At 47.3% G+C, this 22798-nt stretch overlaps 1 protein-coding gene across 9 annotated transcripts in view; it reads right to left on the reverse strand.

The window, feature by feature from the left end:
- LOC135100760 (Ig-like and fibronectin type-III domain-containing protein 2) overlaps window positions 1-22798 on the reverse strand; it is a 393660-nt gene that overhangs the window by 10398 nt on the left and 360464 nt on the right. For 4 of the 9 annotated variants that reach the window (XM_064004013.1, XM_064004012.1, XM_064004014.1 and 1 more), the window contains 8 exons: window positions 21223-21255; window positions 7727-7837; window positions 6154-6369; window positions 5557-5718; window positions 3993-4128; window positions 3355-3448; window positions 2552-2769; window positions 975-1178 (listed from right to left, as the gene is read on the reverse strand). In XM_064004013.1, the coding sequence (XP_063860083.1) occupies window positions 975-1178; window positions 2552-2769; window positions 3355-3448; window positions 3993-4128; window positions 5557-5718; window positions 6154-6369; window positions 7727-7837; window positions 21223-21255 (1174 nt within the window). Of the gene's footprint in view, window positions 1-974; window positions 1179-2551; window positions 2770-3354; window positions 3449-3992; window positions 4129-5556; window positions 5719-6153; window positions 6370-7726; window positions 7841-21222; window positions 21256-22798 lie in introns of all 9 variants that reach the window. The other 5 variants (XM_064004016.1, XM_064004018.1, XM_064004017.1 and 2 more) reach the window with 5 other exon arrangements.

Here is a 22798-nt window from a genome sequence, read left to right on the forward strand (position 1 = left end):
AGTGCATATGGCGTGAACTAATTAAAACAAAACATTATGCAAAAAAAAAAAAAAAAAAAAAAAAAAAAATTCACCAATCCTTAACACTCTTAACTACTTCCGGGTCCACAGCTAATGAATGTTGTAATCGCAAAGTATTCAGGTTAATTTTCACTGCTGGAAAAAAATACGAGACGACATGATACAACACACACACACACACACACACACACACACACACACACACACACACACACACACACACACACATCACAGGAACATTCAGTCCGGTTAATTCTCAGCCTGAACTTAGATCTTGTTATGGCGACTTCCTGCAAACTATTAACAGACCAAGTTCGGAGGAAGGAGAGAGAGAGAGAGAGAGAGAGAGAGAGAGAGAGAGAGAGAGAGAGAGAGAGAGAGAGAGAGAGAGAGAGAGAGAGAGAGAGAGAGAGAGAGAGAGAGAGAGAGAGAGAGAGAGAGGAGAGAGAGAGAGAGAGAGAGAGAGAGAGAGAGAGAGAGAGAGAGAGAGAGAGAGAGGAGAGAGAGAGAGAGAGAGAGAGAGCCTAACTAACTGCATGTCTCCTAACTTCCGAAACCTCACTGCACAACTTTCCACTTACTCTCACCCTTATTGTCTACCTTACTGATGCAAAAATTTACTGCTATGTGTACTCTCTCACCCCTTGCACTGTTAAACTCTGGAACTCCCTCCCTGTTTCTGCTCTCCCCTCCCATCTGTTTCAAAAGAAGAGCACCAGAGGAAGTAGATCTTCCCGCCCAGTTTCTTTTGGGGAGAGGTAATGTGAGGGAGCATTTTTAATCATTGTCTCCTCAACACGTAAGAAGAAAGAATGCGTACAAATAACATCTGGAAGCTTTCAGAATCGTGTTAATCATGTCTGAAACACCTACACATTAAAAGCTAAAGATAAAATAGGGACGAATCTAAGGAAGCAACAAGATAGAAGTGTCATTTTATATTTTATCTTTACCTGAAATACTTGAAGTCAATCTTGGTGACGTTGCCGGAGCAAAGTTCCACGCAGAGAGGCGGCAGGCCCCTCTCGCGGCAGCAGTCAGAGTGGTCCATGTCGTTGGCCAGGCAGGAGAACGCTTCGGTGGCCCAGGGCGCGCACACGATCATGTCCGGCTCGTTGATGTACCTGTTGCTGGGGTCACACACATTCCTCAGGCACCTGCAACAGACAACAGACAACGCACACGTCACCTCACGTCACCTCAAGACACGCGGCTTAATTATCACATCGCAAGGAAGGAAAGCAGGAGCAGCATTAGGAAGAGCAACAGCAGCAGCAGTCACGAGGTATAATTTCACCTATCAAAGAGATGCGAGTTCTAGGAATATTCGTGGTAGTGGACGAGACATCAAAAGAATGATTAAACAATCGTGAAAGGCGACCACTTGTGGAGAATCAAGCGAGTCAACAGCTTTCATCCGATCAGGACAGCTCTATTCTCCACCCCCCATCCCTCCTCCTTGGACCTCCTCACCCCACTCCTAAACGCAGACCACTTCAGGGAACCGCCGCACTGAGGGGTCGCCGGCGGCAGCACGATGAAGCTTGAGTGTCCTTGATGCTCGTTCAATTCTGGGCGACCGAAACAAGAGGAAAGTTTAAGAGCTGAACTCCAGGTCAAGTGAGGATGAAAATGAGTCTTCGTCGCGAGGTGCAGGGCGGGTCACGGGTGAGGGCGTGACGGCGAGGCGGTCCCGGGGTGAAGGCGTGAGGGCGAGATGGTTGAGGTGGTGGTGGTTCTTTTTTCCGTGTGTTCAACTTAATGACGTCTTTGTGTCTCCTGAAGGTGCAGGTTCATTTTTTTCTTCTTTGGCTAGCAACATGTGTGTGTGTGTGTGTGTGTGTGTGTGTGTGTGTGTGTGTGTGTGTGTGTTTTAACAAGTATGAATGTGTGGGTGTTCGTGCCTCATAACATAACATTCCCTCGGGCTCCTGCTTGCGTCACTTCAATTAACCCAAATTTTCTTTCATCTAGCATCGTGAAGGTGGTGGTACAGACGACGACGAAGGGAACAGTAAAGCCTTTAGATCAGCGTCCCCCTGTAGCCACCAGGACCCGGAGCACATACAGGAGGATGAGCCTGGATGGAGCCTCATTTTATAGGAGGCAGGAGGACAGGGGCAGGAGAAGAGTTCGCTACATCCCGCCGCTGTCGTAGACGTCTGGCTGCTGGCATACGAGAGCAGAGACGAAGGGCGGGCACACGGCACACGCTGGCCTCTTGTTCCCTCGATGGACACCACCAGCCGTAATCTTCATCGGGGTAGTTTACGTACGTGATCGAATATTTTGTTTGCTACTTGTATTATTTTTTTTTCTTGTTCGCTGTTACTGCACCTACTAAATGCTACTACTGTCACTACTGTTGCTATTACCACCGCTGCTGCTTCTCCTCCCTTTCCTACTACTACTGTGCTGCTACTACTACTACTACTACTACTACTGCTATTACTACTACTACTATTACTACTATCCCATCCTCCTATTCTGTTTCTCCTCTCCCTCTCCTTCCCATGCACAAAGGCCTCACCTGTAGTGTTTGACGCCCTTGTCAGAGCAGCAGCCCACCACGTCGGGCAGCTCTGGGTGCACCACGGCGGTCTTGTTGGCCTGGCGCGCGTGGGTCAGCACTCGCAGGTTGTAGCTGGGCAGGGAGGTACCGTGCATGTTCTCGGACACCACGGACACCTCATACCAGGTCATGGGTGTGAGGGAGTTGACCACGGCCTCTGTCTGTGTCGCCGCCACCTGCAGGTTAGAGAGGGAGGGAGAGAGCGGGGTGAGGCAGGGCTGTGGAAAAGCCGTCAGGAAGATATTTTTATTTTTATTTACGAATGGGGCTTGGCGCTGACACTTTTGAAGGGAGAAAGATCCCTGAAGGGAAATAAATAAATACTGTGCATGGCAATAAAAGAAAGGAATGCACGTGAAGGGGAGATGGAAGCCCTACAGGAACGACGAGGTTTTCAGCGATGTTTGTGTTTGAAAAGTAAATGTAGCTCAGAAAGTGAATGAATCTATGTAAGTATAAGAATAAAGGTTTTGTTGAGAGTAATTTTCTCTCGCATTACTTTTAAAATGTCTTGTAATACTCTAGTAAACACTGAAACTCCCTGCCTGCTTCTGTATTTCTTCCTTCCTAAGACTTGAATTCTTTCAAGAGGGAAGTTTCAAGACACTTATTCTCCAATTTTGAATCATCATCTCTCAGTGGGGCCGTTTTTTCTTTTTTTTTTTCTTTTCAGCTCTTTTTCCTGCCGTTGGCCAATGCCTCTCTTACATAAAAAAAGACTGTGTTATGTAAAGGAAAGTGAAGCAAAGACAGCTGCTCACTTTGACGGTCACCCGCTTGGGCTGAGGCAGCTGGTCGTCGCTGTCGTCTGTGGTGTTCGTGACGTTGCCAACCACGTCCACGGGGGGATCGAACCTGCGGGAGACGGGACACGTGGAGGTGCAGGTCCGGAAGAGGTGAGGCAGGGAGACAGAGAGAAAAAAAAATAATATCAAGCAACAACAGAGATCTTCAGGCAAACACGCAGGAACGCAATGAAGACTCAACAGGGTGCGGCGTGAGGCAGGCAGAGGCAAGGGAGGGGCGGCCTCTCGCTGATGGCGGCGCCGCTACGCTCATCCGTCACTCAGCCAATATTAAAATTCATTATCCATTCAATTAATCAACCTCGCAGTCACTTCTTATGCGACACACTTGACAAAGTGAGTGTATCTACGTGGCGCTGTCCACTTAACTGTCAATTAAGGCTATCAGTTTAGTAAAACATATACTTCCACCCCATCCTCCCCACTCTCTCTCTCTCTCTCTCTCTCTCTCTCTCTCTCTCTCTCTCTCTCTCTCTCTCTCTCTCTGATAAGAAAAGTTTTGAAGAAAGGAAGTGCAAAGATTTAATAGTCTCTCTCTCTCTCTCTCTCTCTCTCTCTCTCTCTCTCTCTCTCTCTCTCTCTCTCTCTCTCACCTGGTGATGGTGGTGTACTGGATGAGGTAGTGTTCGGGCTCGGGGGTGCCCGGCGGAGGCGGTTCCCACCTCACCTGGATGGAGTTGGGGCCCAGCACCTCCACGCTGGGGGAGCCTGGCGCTGACGGGATGATTTCTGTGCCGAGAGAAAGTTTACATTTAAGAGCGACACCTTGCATTTTAATCTCTCTCTCTCTCTCTCTCTCTCTTTGACAAAACATGCCTCTACATACAGATATTCAATTCTCCCTTTCATTATGTTACTTCTCTGTAATATTTGCCCATTCTGCAGATGCAACAAGCCACTTTCCTTTCCCCCAACCCTTAAACCACCTTCCTACCCTCCTCCTCCCCCATCCCCGTGCAGTATCCAACAAAAAAGTAGCCAAGCCTTTGTATGTAACATGACTCGTGCAGCGGGTGGCTCTGGGCGCAATTAAATGCAGAGCACTGTTCAAAGCACCAATAAACCAAACAACCGCTAATGCAAAATACCGACGCGGCAAACACAATTAGCCAGCGCGCAGGAACCGGCGGACAGGGAGACCTGCCGCCGCCGACACTGCAGGAGAGGGAGTGGCGGCACGACTACCTACCATGATTACTGATACTTCTACTACTTCTACTGTTACAACAACAACTGCTACTACTACTTCTACTGTTTGTTTTTTTTTTTTTTTTTACGGCAACAAATACTTACAACAGGGTCTTGAGCAAGCCTTTTTTTTTTTTTTTTTTTTTTTTTTTTAGGGAGTTTTCATGATTCCAGTGATAGTTTACTGAGGATTCTGTATCATCAGTGGGGATGAGCACTCATGGGAACCGGACTAAGAATCTCTGTGTCTTTTGAAAACAGTCCATATGAGCGCTAAAGTGTTTTGAAGTAAGGGCTTTGGGTCACATTACAGCGAAAACAACAACAATAATAATAATAACAACAACGCCTACCATGCTGATGCTCTTCCTTCACATACTAGTGCCAACATGGCGTGAGGAGCAAATACAATAAGTAATAAAGAAAGGTCAAGAAACACGTCATATTTGAATGCATGAAAATTTAAGAAAAAAACACAAAGCTACTTCCTTCCTAGCGACACAAGTCTGGCACCACCTGGAGACTGCACCAGGGATACCGAGGCGTTGAAACCAAGAGCTCGTATTATGAAACGCTTTGGGTTCCCATAAGCACTATTTTATGAGGCCAGAGATGCTCAGTAGAGTTCCCATGGGTACTTTTTCGCATTACTGATACATATATATATATATATTTTTTTAACTATCACTGGGGCTAAGAAAACACACTTAAGATCCTCGGTAACGTCCAGTGAAGCCTGTCAAAGGTGGCTGAGGTAAGTCACTTTTACTTCTACTTTTTTTTCTGTTGTTTCATTGCTTTGTACCTCCCTTTTTTTTTTTTTTCGTGTGTTCCCATTTACTTACTCTTCAATAAACTGTTAAATTGGTAAGACGCCGGAATGTTTGAGAGTACGCTCCAGGAATGACGCCTTCAAGAAACATTTATTACGTCCCCCTCCGCGTTACCTGCACCAGCACAGCCACTCACCTATGCCCTCTGAGATACACATGAGCGTTGCCTCGGTGTAGGATGTGCAGGAGAAGTGCGACTGTATCCTGTCCTCCTGCATGGTGTACTCCCCGCGGCACAGGTCCTGGCAGATGTCCGGGACGCCTTGTTTGTCACAGCAGGGCACGTGGTTCCTCATATCTGGCGCCCCGCGGGAAGAGGCAGCAGGCGCAGGGCAAGGTGAAGGTGGAGGGAGGAGAAAGAAAAATTCCAATCCGGTTATTTTAGGAGGGAGAGAAAGGAAAGGTTAATTAGTTTTTTTAAGTGGTAAAAAACTCATTTCAATGTTTGACTATCAGCAGGGAGTTCCGAGGATTGTTTTCCTTTGAAGCTGCTACCTGTTTTCGTGACGTAACCTACTTTCCTTAACAGTACTGAAATAGAACCTGACGCATCGATCATGACCTGACCTTCACCGCACAGAGCAGAGAAACAGAAAATAACTACGTAGAAAGACTCGAGATCAAAACACAAAACAGGAGCTCACCAGGTGTATTTTTAGAGGAAAGGAAACGCAAACCATAGAAAAACAAACTATATAAGCTGCAGCACCTCCACTCCGCCGCTCACACTCACCTGCCATGCACTTAACGATGAAGGGGAAGTAGGTCTCGCATGCCTCTGGCTCGATGCCGGTTTTGCCCTCCAAGATGTTGTGGATGGCGCAGAAGCCAAGGCACTGCGGGCTGACGCTGTTCTGGACGCAGCAATCAGTGTAGTTGTGCGTCGAGCGGAGCGCCACCTGCGTCGCTGAGGCGTTGGCCGTGGTGACTGTGAAGGGATGAGAGGTCACTGTTGGAGAGGAATGATGTGCGAGGGAATGAAGTACAAAATGATGAGTAAAGGAGGACTTTGACTTGTATTCTTAAACGCATGCTTCTTTCATTACGTGTATTTTCAAAGGCGACAAAGATGACTAGCCGGGTTATCATGGGCGTTTTTTTTCTTTCTGGTTGTGCAGACTAATTGTTAAACTATCACTATAATCATGAAAAAAAACCCTTGAAAACCGTAACAATTTCCACTACAGCCTGTTAAAAGTAATCAAGATTAAATAATAAACCGTTTAAGAATAGAGTCCTTGCAAAAAGAGGGATGGAAAGTGAAAAATAAATGTGGAAAGCAATGAGAAATCAATGTAGATCTTGACAACTGGTAAACAATAATAATAATGAAAAAAAAGTTAATGCTGCTGACTTGGGAGAGCTAAGGAAGAACTAACACCCACACCCAGCCACACACCACTCACATCTACACACACACACACACACACACACACACACACACACACACACACACACACACACACACTCCCACACCGCACCCACACCACACACAGACATGCAAAAAAAGGCGAACCATCAAAACTTTTCCCGGAGTTACTTTCATGCCAGCAGGAGCGTGTTTTCAGGGTTCGAGAGGGTTTCACCGTCACTGAGAAGAAAAAAGTGGGACGTCCTCCGCCACCAGCATAGTACCGCCAGGAAGGACCGCAGGGAGTTTCAGGATTTTAATAAGTACTGTTTAGTGTTTTACTTCACCTTTCCTGTATTTTCTTTTTCACTTTTTCATAACTCGTAATACCCCAAGGCTGAGTAACAATGCAAGATGTACCTCCTTTACTGCATTTTGAAAACCACGAAAATATCTTGAGGAAAAATTGCACTTTTGCTTATCTTTTTATTATTGTGCTTTATTTCACTATTTTTTTCTTTTGTTGGTAGAGCTACGTGGGTGGAGGAGGACGGTAGCGTGTTGGGCGGAGAAGCGACAGCACGCGTAGGGGGGAGGCGAGCCACGCGTCCTGCTACTGCTCGTGAATAATTCCCCTCGACATGCACACTTCCCCCATGAGGAATGATCCACTCCCTACACTTAAATAATTCGGGGGACTACATATCACACATACACATAAACACACACACACACTAATGTCACTGCTAATTATAATTACATTTGCCCTTTTTCTTCTTTCTCCCCCTTCCTCTTCTTATTCCTCCAATTCTCCTCTCCCTTCTCCTACAATGCTATACAACTTAACTACATTCACCTAAATACACTAACTACTTAAACCACCGAAAAAAAAAATAAATAAATAACGCCCCCTTGTTCCTGGCACCGTTGTAACAGTAATGCGAGGATGACTTACCACTGACGACGTAGATTGAGGTGAGGGACGGGTTGGTGTTGATCTCGCACACGTAGATCCCCGCGTCCGACACCCTGGCATTCTTGATCACCAGCACCCACACGTCACCCCCTGCTGGGAAGAGCGAACCACGTGATACTTGTGTGTTTGGTGCACTGATGGGATGATTTTGTCTTCATTGTGGTGGTAATGGTAGTGGTGGTGGTGGTAATGAGGTGATGAGGGTTTGTGGTGGGGAGATTAGTAAGGGTTGTGGTGGTGTTGGGTCGGTTGTGGTGATGGTGAGCAAACTTCGTTCATTACGTTTCATGTTTGTTTGAGTAACACACTGTCATCATTATATTTTGAAGTAATACATTTTTAATTCGTGCTACGGGGGAAGGAAAAATTAGCAAAAGGAAAATCTGGAAGGAAAATAAAGTAGTTCCAAATGTTGGTGGCGTGTTGTGCCGCGCCGCAGTAGCAAGAGCCGCCGCGTGTCTATCGTGACCACACAGTTTCTGGGGTAATAAAACTTGGCCGCGTTCTGTGGAAGGCTGCGCATCCTGGCTAACCTCTCCTGAGGAAAAACTTCACCGAAAAAAAGGGTAAAAGTCAGCCATCACGCACAGCAACTCAGGGAGCAGCAGCAGCATCGGCAGCAGCAGTAAGCAGGCCAGCATCTCCGCCCGCTACTCTTCCCCTCGCACACCCCATCCTCGGCGGCCGCCCTAAGCGACATACACTAGAGGATCAGTCTGACGCGCGGCTGAACTTTCCAAGAGGCGGCCAGCTCTTGTCGGCAGGGCACTGGATCTAAATTTGAATCACACATTAGCAATTCCTCCGCGTCCCTCGAGGGCTCTCCTGCTAACTCGCTTCTCCATTTAATCCGGGGAGCGGAACTCGAGGAGCCACGGGCAGCCAGTCTTCCCACGCCGATCCACCGCCCTGCGACCCGCCCTGCATGCGGGGCACGGCGAGCAGCGCGAGGTCCGCTGGCAAGTAAAGGTGAGCAGTGGACGCGATCACTGTGTGCTGCTGCTGTGTTGGGTGAGAGAGACTTGTGGCTGCTGCTGATGATGACAGTGATAGTGGTGGTGGTGGTGGTGATAAAGATACCATCATACTACTATTACTACTACTACTACTACTACTACTGCTACTACCAGTACAACTACTACTACTACTACTACTACTACTACTACTACTACTACTAATGCTACTACTAATGATAATGACAATAATAATAATAATAATAATAATAATAATAATAATAATAATAATAATAATAATAATAATAATAACAACAATAATGTTACCGCTGCTGCTGGTATTATTCTAATTCTTATCATCATTATCATCATCACTATCAGCACTATCGTCATCACCACCACCATGACTACTTAATCTACGAAGCGGAAAAGGAAACATGAAGGAAGAATTCCGGTCAACAAAAGCCAAACAAATGAAAAAAAAAAAAAAAAGCAAAGAAACAAGTCTGGCTGAATGAGTGAAAGAAATGAATACACGAACAAAGAAACCAACAAACAAAAGGGATAACCTGCACCACCACCTTCAGGATAACAACACCACCGTCACCACCACCTTCAGGATAACAAAACCACCGTCACCACCACCTTCAGGATAACAACACCATCGTCACCACCACCTTCAGGATAACAACACCATCGTCACCACCACCTTCAGGATAACAACACCATCGTCACCACCACCTTCAGGATAACAACACCATCGTCACCACCAACTTCAGGATAATAGCACCACCGCCACCACCACCATCTTCAGGATAGCACCATCGTCAACACCGCCTTCAGGATAACACCACCACCATTCACTACCACCTTCAGGATAACGCCATCGTCACCACCAACTACAGGGTAACAACACCATCGTCACCACCACTTTCAGGATAACAACACCACCGTCACCACCACCTTCAGGATAACAGCACCACCGTCACCACCACCTTCAGGATAACAGCACCACCGTCACCACCACCTTCAGGATAACAACACCATCGTCACCACCACCTTCAGGGTAACACCACCATCGTCACCACCGCCTTCAGGATAACAACACCACCGTCACCACCACCATCTTCAGGATAACGCCATCGTCACCACCGCCTTCAGGATAACAACACCAACGTCACCACCACCATCTTTAGGATAACACCATCGTCACCACCGCCTTCAGGATAACAACACCCATTCACTACCACCTTCAGGATAACACCATCATCACCACATTCAGGTTAACAGCACCACCATTCAATACCACCTTCAGGATAATAACACCATCGTCACCACCGCCTGCAGGATAATAACACCATCGTCACCACCATCTTCTGAATAACAGCACCACCATCACGTCACCACCACCATCTTCAGGATAACATCATCGTCACCACCACCTTCAGGATAACAGCACCACCGTCACCACCGCCTTCAGGATAACAACACCACCATTCACTACAACCTTCAGGATAACACCATCGTCACCACCGCCTTCCATAACAGCACCACCGTCACCACCACCTTCAGGATAACATCAACGTCACCACCACCTTCATGAAACTCGGAATGTGTGACCTAAATTGAAGATCAGCAGTTTACATTCGTCTCCTTTAAATTTAAAGTGCACCGCGATAGCACACACACACACACACACACACACACACACACACACACACACACACACACACACAATCGAACATCATTTTCACCAATCATCAACATCTTCATTTCAATGTCATCACCTGACACTTTCCATCTTCCTCTCTCTCTCTCTCTCTCTCTCTCTCTCTCTCTCTCTCTCTCTCTCTCTCTCTCTCTCTCTCTCTCTCTCTCTCTCTCTCTCCCTGTCGCTCTTCCCATCACTCCCTGCCTTCTTCCCGCGGCGCCGTAACACTCTGAATCATCGAAAACCACATTAACGGAATTGCCCCTCAGGAACAGAGAGGCAAAGGCAGGGCTCTCAAACGACGCAGACATTTCCTTCGACAGTGACGGACGCCGCAGTTAAAGGGAGACAGCGGGGCGGGGCGGGGCGGGACGGGCAAGACGGGACGAGGTAAGGCGGGCCGGAGCGAGGCGGGACGAGGCGAGGCGAGGCGAAGCACGGGACTCTTGGGACGTGTAGCGCTTTGGATCAAATATGAGACAAATTCAAAGGAGCTGGAGGACGACGAGAAGAAAGTGGGATGAAGAGGAGGAGGAGGAGGAGGAGGAGGAGGAGGAGGAGGAGGAGGATAAATTCAACTTCCCTTGATGTGTTCCTCCATTCATATCACTGTTCTGGTTACTTAAGTCTGTGAGATGACTCGTTCTCTGTCTCCTCTTACCTTGTGTCATCGCTCCCTCCTCCTCCTCCTCCTCCTCCTCCTCCATCCCCTCCTTTTCATTTTCTTTCGTCTATTCCATCATTTCCTCTTTCACAACCGCCGCCACCGCCGCCGCCGCCGCTACATGCATATGGGACGTGAAATGTTATGTTGCCGTCTTTAATAAACGCATTTCTGGCGCGGTAATTTCACGTTGTTCTCGTAAAATGCAGCTTTTAAAACTATATATGCATGTGGGCGAATCCCTCGTAATATTGTAGCGACAGAGAACACTCACCCTTTTACTGGCTGCCTGAGCCGCCAGAGCAGCGCACAGAATGTTTCAGTATGTTGACGTCACACCCTCCAGGGATTCCTCTTCCCTCTGACCAGCAGATGCACACAACAGCTGCTCCATTTTCCTCCCTCTTAATATTTAGTCTCTCTCTCTCTCTCTCTCTCTCTCTCTCTCTCTCTTAAGCAGAGGTGAATGCATCAAAATATCCTATTTCTCTCCGTCAAAACCCACCCCCTCGGAAAGCCTTCGCGCGGCCTGCATCCAAACAGAGGCAGCATTACCTTCCCACTGCCTATCCGGACCCTGGCCTGCGAGGTTTACCTTCCCAATTGCTGCCTTTGAGGTGCTGATGCCACTTAATCTGCAGCGCCACCCCGACACTTTTTCGTCTCATCATGATGGCATAATTCCCGGCCTTCTGCCACTCACTGTTGACTCCGCAAGCGACCCCACTTTGAGGTGTGTTTGCTCGGTGTCCGGGGTAGCAGGCCACGTGTCCTCCTGTCCTCCCCTCCAGTGCTGTAACGAAGCTAACTTATCCCATTTTCATTCTCTTCGCTTCAGAGTGAAATGTTTCTTATCAAAGTCCCAAAGCCTTCAATAAATTTCCACGTAACGAGACTCTTTCGTGCCTTTCTTTTCCTGCCGCTGGGAGTTCGTCGCGTCACCGTCACCGCCGCCCACACAGACACTCTGGGGTTGTGGATGGAGGCGGGCGTCACGAGGCCTCGGAGTCTCGTATCAGGGTTGTTCATTTCTCATCCTTTCCGTGAGCTCTGTTTTGCCCCAGACGCTCACTTTTCACGCCACTGGATTGAGCGTGACGAGGACTGCAATCAGTGGAGTTATCTGGGGACGCCATCACGGTGCCAAAGAAAGAACACCTCGAGACTAGTAATAGATGCCCTTGGCCCGCGTACAGCACAGCGACACACGGCATACGGCTGTTAACGAGAGAACTCACGCACCATAGACTCAGATGGACATTATTATTACTATTATTATTATTATTATTATTATTATTATTATTATTACTATTATTATTACTATTGTTATTATCATTATTATTATTATCATTTTCTTCCCCGAAAATACATAGAAAAGTCTTACGTAATGCTGAGGTCGATAGGGACACGAACTACCAAGAATACCTGGTGTGATGGGTTAGCGAGGTCACCCAGTCACTGAAGCCACGGGAGCAACACACACGGGAGCAACACACACGGGCGTAAAGGGACAGCCTCGCATCACGTCGCGGCCAGCAGGGACGGTGGCAGCTGGGTTATTGATAGCCGCCGTTCGATTCCCGGCACATTTGAAACACTTCTCGTTTTTATTTATTCCCGAGAAGGGGAGAAGAAGAATAAAGAAAACGAGGGAAGAGATCAGCAATTTCCACACCGACCATGAGTAAGGAAAAAAATGAATAAAGAAAACACGCGGGTCAATAATTACAAGGGGAAACAGAAGGGGTGCAATTTGTGAGCAATTTTCTGCGCTCGTTCATCGTCTCAACTTTTTCATTATGCAGTGAGGATGAGGGGGAGGGGGGGAGATTTTTACCACTTGTGTCTCTTCTTCCCCTTCACGCAGCTGCACAGACCAAGACCTTTAATCATTTCCATTACCGCCACCGTCTTCACCTGAATTACCATTGTCACCATCATCACCATCACCGTCACTTGGCCGGCGTGCTTTCTGCTAAACGCACGTACAGTAGGCTATTTACACACACACACACACACACACACACACACACACACACACACACACACACCTGGCCCCCTCCCCACCCACTCACTGACGCATAAATACCGGCTGTTTACTCAGAGCTGACTAAGCCAACGACATCAAACACAGATCTTCACGATGAATACAATTTACGCAGCAAGGAGGGAAAAGGGCCAATTACTCAGCTGCCTGGAGGAGAGGGTGATGGAAACTTGTCCCCACCACCTCTTGTACCTCCTCTCCTCCTCCTCCTCCTCCTCCTGCAGTACCCGCATGACGCTTTGCCGCAGTGCTTAAATGACGGTAGCCAGGCGAGGGAGGACAATTTCAGGCTCGGCGTCAGGGCTTCCACGAGCAACAGAGGGCAATCCAGCACCTCCACCAGGAAACTCAACAGGGAGGAGCGAGTTGCAGGACATATACACAGTGCGACTATCCATTTCCCTCGCCGCCGTCATCGCAGCCAGCCTCGCCAACGCTGATGGAGGAACTGCGACGCGGGATGGGAGCGAGAACTGCCTAGAGGAGATGAGGCCGTGCGAGGCTCTATGGTCTGTGTGTATGTGTGTGTGTGTGTGTGTGTGTGTGTGTGTGTGTGTGTGTGTGTGTGTGTGTGTGTGTGTGTGTGTGTGTGTGTGTGTATGTGTGTGGACAAGCGGGCGTAGGATAAGATAGAGGTGTAGTAGTAGTAGTAGTAGTAGTAGTAGTTATTGTTGTTGTTATACAGGCACTAGATTGAGTAGGAAAAGAAAGAGGTGGTGTTGTAGTAGTAGTAGTAGTAGTAGTAGTAGTAGTAGTAGTAGTAGTAATATATGTTGTTGTTGTTGTTGTTGTTGTTGTAAAGAAACTGGACGATGAGTAAGACAAAGGAGAGGAGTAGTAGTAGTAGTAGTAGTAGTAGTAGTAGTAGTAGTAGTAGTAGTAGTAGTTGTTGTTGTTGTAGTTGTAGTAGTAGTAGTAGTAGTAACAATAGAAGGGAAAAGGCAGAGATCAATACCAGCAAACAAAAAAAAAAAGTTCGAAAAATGATTTACTGAACAAAAACGAACACACGAGGAAAAGAAAAAAATATACATATAAGAGAAAAAACACAAATTAAATCTTTCCTTCATTCCGAAATCCGCAGCTTTCTAATGGAATTCTTTGCTTCTTTTCTTGCTTTCTCTTATCTTCCTGTCCTTTATATATATTTCCGTTACATTAAAACTGGTTATCTTTTCACATTTGCTCTCTCTCTCTCTCTCTCTCTCTCTCTCTCTCTCTCTCTCTCTCTCTCTCTCTCTCTCTCTCTCTCTCTCTCTCTCTCTCACACACACTATCCTGGTAACTCTTGGTCTTCGCTTCAATGAACACACTCCTTGAGGCAGGAATATATTTTCATAGCTCTGATTCTGATTCTCTCTCTCTCTCTCTCTCTCTCTCTCTCTCTCTCTCTCTCTCTCTCTCTCTCTCTGCCCATCTTTCTCCCTTCCCTTCCTTCCTTCCTGGCCAGCTTCTCCTTTCATCCTTCCCTCTCTTCCTACCCTTCATCCGCCCTCCTTTCACATTCATCTGCAGCCCTCCACCTCCATCCTTCTCTCCCTCCCTAACCTGTTTCCTCTCTGTCCCTCTATCTCAATATCTCTTCCTACCCACTTTGCTTCTTCCCGTCCGTCCTCCTACTACTACTAGTCGACTCTCTCTCTCTCTCTCTCTCTCTCTCTCTCTCTCTCTCTCTCTGCTCATGTTCTTATTTCTTCTCATTGTTAAAAAAATGTCTAGTTTTCTCGTGTAATGAGAAATTATTGTGCATTTTGTGTGTGTGTGTGTGTGTGTGTGTGTGTGTGTGTGTGTGTGTGTGTGTGTGTGTGTGTGTGTGTGTGTGTGTGTGCGTGTGTGCGCGCGCGCGCGCGCAACTGAGTGAATGTGCCTACATATTACTGCAGTAAAATGGTTTGTGCACACACACACACACACACACACACACACACACACACACACACACACACACACACACACACACACACATTGGTATTATTCACTCACTTTTCATGGTTCGTTTGTTCGGAAACTGACGGATAATCCTAAAAACCACAGCCTTATCGATTTCCGCTAATTGGTGGTCGTGGGCTGCCTTGCTCTGACCTTTTCTCCCTCTGCTGCAGCGGCCTGTCCTCGCACGCACGCCACACGCACACACACACACGCAAGCAATACGACACCGATGTCAAATAGCCCCTTCCGTTCCGTTTCATCTCCGTTTGGCGCGCAATTTGGGGCGTATCGGTTCGCGTTACTTGAGAAAGCGTGGCCTGAGAAGCACCAACAGTTTCAGGCTTGGCATTTTTTACTTTTTTTTATTCGCTGCTGCTGTTACTGTTTGCTTGTTGTTGTTGTTGTTGTTGTTCTCGTTCCATTTTCGCTGTGCTGTTTTGTTGCCTTTTTTTTTTTTGCTTCAGTTTTGTCTCTGCACTCAATAATAGCTCTCTCTCTCTCTCTCTCTCTCTCTCTCTCTCTCTCTCTCTCTCTCTCTCTCTCTCTCTCTCTCTCTCTCTCCAACAGCAGCACACACAGATGAAAGGAATTTCCGTGTCTCGTGTGACTGCCTTGATTCTCAGAGTCCGCGTGTTGTGCTGCTCATCAGTTGTTCCTAATGAGGCGGGATTACAATTTTCCTAGTATTTCCACCTTACTCAACAAATTATTTATCCGCGGTTTATGTTAATTGCGCATGAGGAGGAAAGTCACAACCAACTTTCGTGTGACTCAAAAAAGTGAACAACATATACCAGACATCAGACTTACGTAAAATAAACAACTTCGGTCTTATATAACAATTATGTAAACAACGTAAAAAACAAACTGTAAGGTCAGCCACCCCCGGCCAGCTGACGCGGCTCGGAGTCAACAGCCTGGGCCTCCACGTGCCCCCTTCCCTCGTGACACAGCTGAGCATGGGTGCTGCGTGCGTGCATGTGTGCGTGGCCCACGACTGCTTGCCTAATTCACTGCCAAGGGTCATGCGTGGTGCAGTGCATGACTTGTTTTTTATCTTAATGAACCCTTTTTGTTTTGTTTCTCAGGAGCCTCAGCGCTGCATGGAGACAGGGCGGCTACTGGTACTGTGCAGCAAAGAGGGAGCAGGGTACCGCTGCTCACAGGAATGCTTGTATTCTCCTAAAGGATATAATTGCATACACGACCTTCCCGAAATACTCTTGCTTTTATCTACCAGAAAATGCTTGTCTGCTGCCTTGTTTGCTGCCTTCTCGCTCCCTCCAGTGCAATTAGTTCATGTGTGCGTGCAAGACATTTTCCTAAGTGCAAAATAAGATCACGGAGTTGTTCCTGTCAGTTAGCGTCTTCACTCGGATGCTCTGTCTTCATTACTTTTCCAGCAGCGCGACACTCCTCCGCCTGGCCACCTTTGTCCACCTGCTGCCTCGCCCTCGCTGTCGCCTCTCAGGAGCAGCACGAGTCTTCCTTCTTCTCTGAGTGCCTCCTGACACTTCACAAGCAGCTCTCGAATCCTCACCCTCTTGTTAACAAGGATGATTTTCATTCGGGGTGTTAGAGCATAGCCCTTAGTTTGGCCATAAGTCGGTAAACACTGTGTCATGCACGGGTGTGAATGCTGGCAGGGAGAATGTGTCATTGTTGCAGTAAAAGGAGGTTTACCGCACTATGCAAGGAATGCGAGATTTATCCACAGCCTTACGGGTCGTGACAACCTGAAAGTGGCTGCCCCGGTGCTCAGTGTTCAGCGAAGCGTCAGGAGCACGCATTTGGGATGAGAGGATGCTAATGCAATTCCACGTGACAATGAGCGAGCTTCCTGAGGCTTTGTGCAGCGGACTAACAGGAGTGACCCGAGTCTACACAAGCCTCGGATTCTTAGCGAGCCTCGTGCTAGGCGGGTCATGCAGCCTCGCCCACGTATTTTGTGAGCAATTCGAAACGCAGGCATTGTTCCGTGTGTGTGTGTGTGTGTGTGTGTGTGTGTGTGTGTGTGTGTGTGTGTGTGTGTGTGTGTGTGTGTGTGTGTGTGTGTGTGTGTGTGTGTCACGGTATCATTGTCTTAGTAACTTAAATGCATGAGAGGAGGAAGAGAACGAGTGAATGCTCCTCTTTTATTTGTTTCCCCACCTTCCCTTCCGCCAAAGAAACAGGTGAAGAAAAAAAAAGGGAGATGGAAGGGGATCGGTGATGTAAGCTCAAGACACGAGAACAAAAAAAAAAAAACGAAAGGAAGAAAGTGGAGAAAGAGGAAAGGAAGGAAAAGACTGGAGGAGGAAAGAAAATGTAGGCAGGAAGGAGGAAGAGCGCGGAAGGACGAGGGGGAAGAGGGTGTGGAGTAAAGCAGGCCTGGGGGAGGAGATGAACTGGACTGCAAGTGGCAATTTCAATCACAGGACTTTTGCTGTTTGTTCTTCCGACAATTTACAACATTTTCTGTGAGACGGACCCTGCTTCCTTCCGTGGAGAGAGAGAGAGAGAGAGAGAGAGAGAGAGAGAGAGAGAGAGAGAGAGAGAGAGAGAGAGAGAGAGAGAGAGAGAGACTTTATCACAACAACCGGAAGTTTATCATCCTCTTCCATTGTTGCGAATTTGCATCAAACTTTCCTTGCCATTTCCAGCCTCGGCTCCTCCCGGACCCGCTAAGCGAGGCACTGGAGGGAAAGTGAGAACACTATCTGAACCCCTGGCTGGAATGTGCACCGCTCCTTTCGCTGCACAATGACGCGACGAGAGAATATCTACAGTGTGTGTGTGTGTAGATTTAGTCTTATTCCTATGCTTTATATTTTAGCAGTTCGAAGTGTGTCGCGCAGATATGAAGCTTCTAATCGCTTTTGAGTCGAACTGGTTTAATTGTACTAAAAAATATCACTCAACATTTAATTTATTTTAACATGAAGAGCATACATTTTTTTCCCCCCTTCACGTACCTTTGTCCTTCGCACATTTATCCAGCGGCTCCTTCCTGCTCGGGAATCGGCCAGGCACAGCAGCGGCCTGAAATAACAAGGTTCCGAGCGGATGTCCTCACAGTCCGAGCCACCAGGAGGGCCGAGCAGTGGCAGCCAGCTCTCCCCGCTAGCAGGAAGACCCGTATTTCTCTCTCTCCCCGCTTCATGGTCTTCCCGCTGTCTCGTTATGTTCTGTTCAGTTCTAACTCCCTGCCCAGAACCGGTCCGCCGCTAACTCAGTGCCGGCCACCCTCGATCAGAAACGAAAGGTCTGCTTGTTCTATTTTGCCAGTTTCCTGCACCGAGTTCGTCCTACGTTTCCAGTGTATCCGGGGGCGACAAATACTCCACTCCATGAAAAAAAATTAAAAGGAAAAAAGTTCTTGATACTTCAAAAAAATGCTTTTATCGGTCAGGAGTCATGAAAAAAAGTTGGTCAGTCTGCACATTGTTCCCTTCATAGAGACGAATGAGCCACGTCGAAACTCGGCAGCCTGATTAGCGAGACACCACCACGTCAAGCTCCATCGAGGAATTGCTTGCGGATGTGCTCGCTTGTCACTCAACTCAGATACTGGCTGATGTTGTTATTAAGAGGAGGAGAGGGAAGCAGAGGAGCAAAGAAGGAAGAGAAGAAAATGCTGGAGGGGAAAAAAAAATTGAGTAGCAAGTGTTAGGGTAGAAGTGGTGGTGTTGTGTTGGCAGTGGTGGTGGTGTTTGTGGTGGATGTGGCGAGGCGACTCTCATGTACTCGTACGTTCACCCGCCAACAAAAAGTGTGTGGTGGATGAGTTACAGGTGAATAAACTATCGAAGGTTATCCAGTTTGATGCCCTGACGCCGGTCCTACTGCTGCTGCTGCTATTCCACCACAGCAAGGGGCGCCTCCCCTCCACTCACTCCAGTCCCGGCGGCCGTCACCCTCAGCACCTCGCTCCTTTGTCCTACCGGCGGTCCCCATCAGGACATCAAGAGAACCTCACTCACTTGAACCCGCGTGAGGGAGCTTACAAGTGTTTCCACCAGAAGGACTGTCAACACAACGCTGTGCCTTGAGGAGCAGCGGCGTCGGCCAAGGAGGGGCCTCGCCACGTCAGCTGGAACTCAAGAAGAAGCCCGCCGCGTCCTCTTCGCCGGCGATCATCTTCACTTAATGTCAGTAGTAGCGGGTAAAAAAGGGAGGGCAGGGTATAAACTGGTTCTCAGCGACGTAGGCGAGACCAGCCACGGCCAAGGTCAGCGTTCTATTCACAGCTGCTGCCGCGCCTTCGCTGGCGAGAGAAAAAAAAAAAAAAAAAAAAAAAAAAAAAAAAAAGGACCTTGATTCCTGCACGTGAACAAAGACTATGGCGCCCAACAGTCTCCCGCGCTGAGGGATGAGTGAGAGGGCGTCAGGAAGGCAGGAATAGGGCGACTCACGGCACGCGCTGGGTCCACAAGGGCGCCTTTACTGACAGGCGCCGCGGCAGTCTCACACAGGCAGGTACTAAGGCACCACAGACCTGTTCACACACTGACCCAGGCGGCTGTACATAAATCATTACCCGCGGAGGAGGAAGAAGAAAAAGAGAAATTCAATTAATCCCGATAGCCCGCATGAATTATTGGCCAGATCAGACGGCATTCCATTCCCCGATAAAATACGTCCCGGCATTTATCTTCCGCTTTTGGGTGGTTTCAAAAAGTCGTCCCGACACACAAAAGAAAGAAAAGGAAGGCCTCATTAAGCCATTTTGCTACGAGGAAGGCCAGAGTGCCCCAGCCCAGCCAGAACAAACGGGTGTGCTGGAGGGAGGCGGCGGCGAGGCAGGGTTGAGGGCGAGGGACGCACCCCATGATAATAACGACGCCTTGACCACAACGGCCGCTGAGCTGCTCCAGAGACCTTGAGCCTGCGGGTCCCGCCTTTTCCCTCGCTGTCTCTTAAGCCCTTCAATTATTTACACTGAGCTTTGGGATACAACTCCCCCCAACAAACCCCCACACAAAATTCTTTTCCTACTTCTCCTTCTCCTCTCTCTTTTTCTCAACTTCTGTCCACCTCCTCCTCCTCCTTCCCCTCCTCTCCTTATGTTGCTTCTCCCCCAATTCCTCTTCTTTTTCTTCTTCTTCTTCTTCTTCTTCTTCTTCTTCTTCTTCTTCTTCTTCTTCTTTCTCTTCTTCTTCTCTTCCTCCTCCTTCTCCTCCTCCTTCTCTTTCTCCTACTCCCCTTCCTCTCTCTCTTCTCCTTCCTCCTCACTCTCCTCCTTTCTTGTTAAGTTCTTCACCACCGCCACCACTTCCTCCTCCTCCTCCACTTTGAAGGTCTGGTGGTGAGCGATCCTGGATGAGATTCCCTGGCCCTGAGTACTATCACGTTCCTTGCACACGAGACTTCCTCCCCCCCTTCGCCCTCCGCCTGCCGCTGGAGGGGACGGGCGGGCAGAGGGACACACCTTGGCCTCTGGTGACGTAGATTCCTTCGCCGTCAGCCGCTGGGGACGTCACGCGAGTACAAGGGAAATAATGACTCTGAATACTAGGAATAAAAGGCGCAGCGATGTTGTGGTGTTTTTAAAAAGAGCTCCATAATATTTAATAGGCCATCACGTGTTTATCAGTGGATGGTACAGGAGCACGCCACACACACACACACACACACACACACACACACACACACACACAATTGCAGTAACATTAAAGATAACCTTCGTGGAATGAACATAACCGTCTGATGTTATGGTGGCGTGTGCTGCTGTGGTGTGTGGGAGGCATTACTGAGGGTACAATGTGTGGAGAGAGGGAGAGGGAGAGACAGAGACAGACGGACAGATAAAAAAAAAAAAAGGGAGGGAATGAATAGACAGAAGACAGAAACATAAAGAAAAGACGTAATAAGGAGACAGAAAGATAGATGCACAGACAAAAACAGAGAAACAAACAAACAAACGCTGAAAAGAGGACATGAGAAAAAAAAAAGCCACGTAAGTAGATACACAAACAAACAAACAAACAAACAAGCAAACAAGCACACAGACATAAAACAGACACGAAAACAAACAAAACAAACAAACATGGACAGATGGACAAAGACGGACATACGGACGGACAAACACGAACATCGAATAGACGGACAAGCAGGGACGCGGACAAGGACAAAAACAGACAGAGACAGACAGACAGACAGACAGACAGACAGGACAGGGGGACTTGCCTGAGCTGATGAGGGAGCTGTTGTAGGAGGGAGCTGAAAGGGAATCAAGGAGAAAATCAAGGGAGGCACACACACACACAGACGCACCCACACACAGACAAACAGCAGCATTTTAGTCTCAAGAAAGGCAATTAATGACATGAACAGGAGCAGCAACAGTGAGCATATCAAAACAAAATACTGGAGGTACATCAGCAGAAGGGCGAAGAAAAGAGATACGTATTAAATTGAGGAATAAAAATAAACTGATGATATTGAAAGGAAGTGCTTACAAAAAACAAAAAAAGATTATTTTAATTAGGGAGAATATAAAGAATGATAACAAGATCACCCCACACACACACACACACACACACACACACACACACACAAAGGGCACACACTCACACACCATCGTTCAAAAGTCAGAAGGAAAAGACATACACAATAATGATTAACAAAACTGAAGAAAGGCACGTCATTTACTTGTCAGGGAGGATTAGCAAGCTTGGCCCGGAGTCACGTGTAGCAGAGAGTGAAGCAAGTATGCATCATAAGAATATACATTATACACATATATACATAAATACATAGATATATACATTCATACATTTATAAGACAACATATACACAGTAGAAGTTATTAAACCACGAAAGGGAAATATAGAAATGAAAAACGGTAATTAACACAGAAAAAAAAAAAAAATACGTGTAAGAAAATTAATGAAATGAGCGATTAAAGCGATGGAAATACAGAAAACTTGTCCACGGCTACGGTACAGAGCGAGACGATACAGACACCTCTCTTGAAAAGGTAGCCAAGGTCAGGATCATCACTCGTGTCACCTTCCACACTCCCAATCAGATCTGCGTCTTCCCTCAAGGTTAAATCCTGAAATCTGCCGACACTCACACAACTCGATAACAAGACAACCTTAAGATTCCAAGCAGATCATTGGACTTAACCCTTTCAGTCTTTTTGGCACATCTTAAATTAATAACTAACTACTCAGACATTTTTTTCTTGTCTCACAGCCACTTATAAATATTATGCTCGCTAGAAACTGCTTATTCTTTTCTTTTAATCCCCACCCCCTCATTTTTTTTCCTTGTAGATATCATAGTGTTTTTGCGTAGTGAATCGTTGCCTATCACAGTAAAAATAGACTTCGCACATTGTTCTCCTGAAGATACTCATAAGCTCCTTGTTTTTTTTTTTTTTTCAGTGCTTTTAATGGTCGCCTATCAGAATTAAAATAAACCTCGTACACAAACTTAGTAAATAAACTTCAGTGCAGCGAATTGTTCTCTCTCACAGTGAAAATTGACTTACATTGTTTTCAGTGTTGTGAATCGTCGCATATCACACTGAAAATAAACTATGTGTATCGCTTTTAGTATCGCGAATCGTTGCATATTACACTGAAAATAAGCTTCGCACATTATTTCTGACCTATGAATTATTGCACATCACAAACAAAGGAGCACGAGTGAGACAGAAAAGAATCTAATGACAGTGGAAGTGTGCAGAAGGTTAAGGTTACTCGACTCCTAGCCAAGGCTGTACTGGCGTTGACGAGTTCAAGGCGACGTGAGA

Source organism: Scylla paramamosain, chromosome 5 (assembly GCF_035594125.1).
Source record: "Scylla paramamosain isolate STU-SP2022 chromosome 5, ASM3559412v1, whole genome shotgun sequence".
Taxonomy (NCBI): domain Eukaryota; kingdom Metazoa; phylum Arthropoda; class Malacostraca; order Decapoda; family Portunidae; genus Scylla; species Scylla paramamosain.